This window comes from Mus caroli, chromosome 4, assembly GCF_900094665.2.
Source record: "Mus caroli chromosome 4, CAROLI_EIJ_v1.1, whole genome shotgun sequence".
Classification (NCBI taxonomy): domain Eukaryota; kingdom Metazoa; phylum Chordata; class Mammalia; order Rodentia; family Muridae; genus Mus; species Mus caroli.
This window is the reverse complement of record NC_034573.1, coordinates 90,814,095-90,819,552: the sequence shown is the minus strand read 5'-3', so window position 1 is coordinate 90,819,552 and position 5,458 is coordinate 90,814,095. Positions and strand designations below refer to the sequence as shown.

General features: G+C 50.6%; 1 protein-coding gene across 7 annotated transcripts in view; it reads right to left on the bottom strand.

Annotated features, from left to right (window-relative positions):
• Window positions 1-5,458, bottom strand: part of Patj (PATJ crumbs cell polarity complex component) — a 314,627-nt gene that overhangs the window by 14,980 nt on the left and 294,189 nt on the right. For all 7 annotated transcript variants that reach the window (XM_021159452.2, XM_029475856.1, XM_029475854.1 and 4 more), the window contains one exon: window positions 864-970. In XM_021159452.2, the coding sequence (XP_021015111.1) occupies window positions 864-970 (107 nt within the window). The remainder of the gene's footprint in view (window positions 1-863; window positions 971-5,458) is intronic.

The window sequence follows — 5,458 nt, the reverse complement described above, 5'->3', positions numbered from 1 at the left end:
TGGAACTCACTTTGTAGACCAGGCTGGCCTCGAACTCAGAAATCCGCCTGCCTCTGCCTCCCGAGTGCTGGGATTAAAGGCGTGCACCACCACGCCCGGTTGATCCCGGATTCTTACATGAACTATTAGCTGGTAGCATTCACTGAGCACACACTATGACCAGATGCTGACAGGAACAGTTCCAGACAGCACTTCTAAGTGCAGCTGCTCTCTGCCTGCCTGGAGAATAACCCCTAGGGAACCTGCTAATACCGGATCCTCGACTCTGCTGGGGAACATATCCTCAGAGTCTCCACAAATAGTGTCTTGGAGTGTGTGTGCAGGTGCATACCCAGGCACGTAGAGTTCAGGGGCCCATAGCTTGTGAAAGTCAGCTCTCTCCTTCCACTCTGTGGGCCCCAGGGACCAAACTCAGGTGGTCAGACTGCGTGCCGAGTGCCTTTATGTCACCGGCCTCCTGTTCTTTATTCTTGTATCAGTTTAGCCTCAGAAACATTGCTTTAATGAACAGTCTGGCAATGACTAGCTGTAGTGGCACATGTTCTCAAAGGGGACATTAAGATTTCACCTCAGAACAAAGGTTTTAACTTAATGAGTTAAGGAAATGTTAGCCCTTGCATCTTAGAGCAGGGTGGACCTAGGCAACCTGCAGTTTCTTAGGATAGAGGGCACAGGCTTGTGTCGAGGCAATGAGAAGGATCTTGTGGTGGAACAGAGCCTGTGTGAAACAGAGAGCCCTGACAGACACCTTGTCAGACCTTGTCAGGCAGGAGAACTTAGCACGTGCATCCCTCCACTCTGAGGTCGCACACACCGGAGCCTGACGCTCAGGTGCTAGGCCTACTGTGCATCAGAACACTCACTCTGGGTCTTCCGGATGTCGGTCAGCAGTCGGGGAGCCAAGCTGGGAGCCTGCAGACATGATTTCCAGCTGGGTCGCTATGGCACTTATGTTGGTATCTGCCACAACCTGTGGGAGGGAGTGACAAGGTATTTTACTGTAAGTTGCAAGGATGCTGGAGAAACCATGGCTGTATTCTAAACAGCATTCCTCCTGCACGGAGAGCTGGACAGATGAATTATTCGTTTCTCGTTTCCCTTTCTCTCTCCCCATCTTTCTCACATTTTCCTCCCTCACTTCCCGAGACAGAGTCCCACTGGTGTTAAAACTCTCAATGTTCCTGCTGCGCCCTCCCCAGGGCTGGGGTTTCAGCATGCACCTCCATGCTGCGCTGGAGGCTTTCATTTTTCTCTTAAACTCTTTCCTTCATTTGACTTCCAGTGGCTGCTGCCTCTCCATCCCCTTCTTTATTCTTTTGTGGAACTGGAGACTAAATCCAGAGCCTCTGAGCGAGGACTCTCTCACTCACCCATGTGGCCACACCCTCCTTTTGAAACCTTTTATTTTGAGGCAGGGCCTTACAGAGCTGCAGGCACTGTGAACAGCGAACCTCATTCCTCAGCCTTCCAATAGCTGCTGGAATCACAGGCCTGTGCCACGGGCCCAGGTACATTAGACTCTCGTGTCTTCTGACCCTGCCTTCCTCTCTTGCCGACTCCTGTGCAGTGTGACAGGCCTAGTTCCCGAGTTCCTAGTCTTTCTCATTCACACTGGGTCTTGTGCTATTAATTTAAAAACCATCCATGACGACATCCCCAGCTCTCTATCTCCAGCTCTACCTTACTTAACTCCAAACCCTTATGATGTGTCTGTCCCCAGTGATGTTCGTCAGGAACCCACTGCTAATGTCCCCAACCCTCTGCCCCAAAGCCTGGGCTCTTGTAGCTTTCTACATTTCAGGTGACTGTGACCTGTTCTTGTGGTTTCAATAAGGTAAGATTGGTTGGTACCATTCTTGATGTCTCTGTCTCAGCCCACTGTCCTCCCAGGTGCTGTAGGCTGACCCACAAAGTCATCTCGTGGAGTTCTACAGGAACCATCTCACTGCTCAGCCTCACTGTTCTCAAGTAGCTAGAACCAAGTTAGCATGGAGCTGATTACTCCAGACTCTGCCTGAAGTCATCTGCAGAGAACTAGATGCAGGGCCACAAGCTGAAGTCCTTCCTATGACCTTCAAGGTGTCCTGCCCTGTGGCAGCTCTCCTAACAGTCCCCCGTGTTCAGCATTCTGACCTCATTGTCCTGCTGGCTGTCCTACCCCCACCCCAGAACAGAGCCCAGGGATCTGGAGGGCTGACTGTCCCACTGCACAGATCCGGAGAGGAATTTGCCCAGGAGTGCAGGGAAACTTGATGTGACGCAGTTCCAGAACAGACCAACAGAGGGCACACATGCCTCAGTTGTGAAACAGCTGTCTGTACTGCCTGTAAAGCAGGAGAAAGGCGATGGGCCAGAGGAGGGGGTCAGAAAGCATTTGGGGATCATCCAGATGAGGAGAAAACAGTTACGCACAAGTGCAGCGTGTTCTAGAAATACAGTCATGGGAAGAATAGTCAACTAAATGGGGACATGCGCAGCATAAAAGTCTAAGACGTGTAGCATAAAAGCTCCCTTCTAGACTCTCTTCTTCCAGTAGCAGGCAGGGCTGTCTCACATAGCCTAGAGCCTCGGCAGACACTGCCTGCTCTCAAGGCACACTCTTCACAAACATTCCATTCCAGCTTCTCCTGGCCTGAGCCTCCAGGACCCACATACTCCTAACTTTCCCGCTGCTGGTAGGGTCTGCTCTCTGCTATCTCTGCTTACCTCCAGGCTCTGTCAGAGGCCCAGGTGACTTCAGAGTCAAGTGACAGCACATCCATCCCCTGGCTTTAAGTTCTGCTGCTGTGCTTATAACCCAGCAGCTATGCTCGGCCCAGTCACCACTTTGGAATTTGCATTGACATGGCTCAGCTTATCAAAATTAGGACACCAAGTCCAAGTTTGGACTGGGGGGGGGGGGTTTAGCTCAGTGGCAGAATGCCTGCCTAGCATGTTCCATTCTCAGAGGACACACAGCATGCACCCCACCCTACTTCCTCTCCAAACTCTGGACCCCGAAACGCACTCCCTCTGCTCAGCTGACTTTTCCTTTCATTTTTTTCTACTTATTATCAAATTACACCTCCAGCTCCCCCATTATGAACTAAGAAGGTATAATACTGAGCCCCTGCTGGGGCTGGAACTGTCATCTGAGACAGGCACTGAGGTGCTTAGTCTCAGTAGCCTCCTGGTGCCGCCTGCTCTGGGATGAGTTCCCAGCCCTGTTCACTCTTCTCATCTCTTCTACCTTCCCCTGTCATCTTCCCAGATACACAATGGCACTCTCCCCCTGGAAACCTTTCACCACCGTCCCTTTGTTTGTGGGAGAAGGTGCTAAGCTTGTGCAGCACCCCCAACCCCCAATCAACACACACTTCTAATCTTTCCTCCATTCCTTTCAATCTTCCAGAGTTTTCTCGCTGGGAATCTCTACACAAGCCAGTTTAGCCGACAGCCTGCTCCTCGTGCGACCTTCACTAGTGCCCCTGCTTAGGTTAATTCTTCCTGTTTTCTTCTGCATTTTCAACCCGTTTTTTTAGGGATTGACAGTGCATGTTTTTTGTGGCTGTGGATCTCTGCTCCAGCTCTAGGAGCAGCAAGGTCATGCCCCAGCATGTGCCTATGGAAGAAGCCTGAAGAGAATGAGTGGGCTGGAAACCTTCAGGAGGGACAGAGAGATGGAGGTGATTATGTGGAGACGGGGCTTCTGGTCCTTTAAGGAGAGAGAAAATCTAACAGGTAGGCCCCACTCCACAGAGACATGACAGAGGGAGTGAATGAAGGAGGTCCAGGCACTGACCAAGCTAATGCCATTTTGATTTTTGTTTTGCTTTTTCTTTTTTTTCAAATGATTTATTTTTATTCTATGAGCATTGGTGTTTTACCTCATGTGTCTTGTGTGAGGGTGTTGTATACCCTGGAACTGAAACTACACAGCTGTGAGCTGCCATGTGGATGCTCGGAGCTGAACCCTGGTCCTCTGGAAGACCAGCTCGCGCTCTTTCTTAACTGCTCCGCCATTTCTTCAGCACCAACTTTTTCTTTTTCCGTTTGTTTAGTGTGTGTGTGTGTGTATGTGTGTATGTGTGTGTGTGTTGGGGCAGTACGGGCCTGCATGTGCCATAGTACATGTTTGGAGGTCAGAGGTCATGCGGGGATCAGCTCTCTCCTTTCACCATGCTGGATGCTTTGAACTCAGGCTGACAGGGTTGGAAGCAACTGCTCTATCTGCTGAGCGTCTCACCAGCCCTCTGTTTTGTTTACGACTCCATTTTGTTTCTTTTCCTTCCTTGTGAGTTCTGCCTAGTGTTTCTCACTTAAAGTGCCTTGGACCTCAGCAACAACAGGCATGCCTGACAACGTTTGAAGGCAAAGGGTAGAACTCAGCAACTTTCTTAGCACCAACATAACTCTGCATTGCCAATCCTGAGAAAATGGCCTAAGACAACCATCAAACAGTGGACAGCCAGACCAAGACGACCTGGAATCCTACCCGGGAACTCTGAGCTCCTTTGAGTCTCTGCTGTGTGCCCAGGATGATGGTTGGCAGCTGACATGGATCCTTGGGTCACAGTGGTTCCACCACCACTTATTTAATAACCTCCTTTTTTGGCCTCACCCCATCTCGTTCTGGATTTGATGGGGAAGAGGAGGTAAGACAGGGTCTCTCTCGTGTGCAGTCTAGGCTGGCCTGAAACTGATCCTCCTGCCTCAGCCTCCTGAGTGTTAGGAGCACAGGCAAGGTGTGAGCCCCCAGGCTCAGACTGTGTGGGAAAAGAAGCTGAGCGCAGTCTACAGGAACTCCTGGGAGCCAGGCTTCTATCAGAGTGAATGCTCATGGAAAAGAGTGGCACACGGGGATCTCATGAAAAAGAAGCTCAAGCTGGTCCCACAGGATATGCTCATGGGACTATGTCATGTCCCTATTGGACGGAACCAGAAAAGTCATTAAAATATTGCCTGTTTCTCCCTTGTTTCCTTCCTTCTTTCTCCTTTTCCTTCTTATTGTTGTTTGTTTGTTTGAGATTAGTGTCTTAACATACAGTCCTGGCTAGCCTAGAATTCAGAGATCAATCTGTCTCTGCCTCCCAGGAGCTGGTACTCTAGGCAGGCACTACCACATCCAGCCCTCCCTCTCCCCTGGAGATCACATCCCAGGCTAACCTGAAACTCATAGCCATTCTAGAGTGCTGGGATTACAGGCAGGAGCCGCCACTGTGCCTGGTGAGAATCTAGTACTCTCTAATCCTATGCCAGGAAGCAATCACGGGGCATGAAGGAAAAGGAACGCCAGACTTTACTTTCCAGACCTAGCTGTCACCCCAGTTACAGTCCATTACACTCACCATAAAGCTTTACTATCAGCCGGGCGTGGTGGCGGCTTTAATCCCAGCACTTGGGAGGCAGAGGCAGGCGGATTTCTGAGTTTGAGGCCAGCCTGGTCTACAAAGTGAGTTCCAGGACAGCCAGGGCTACA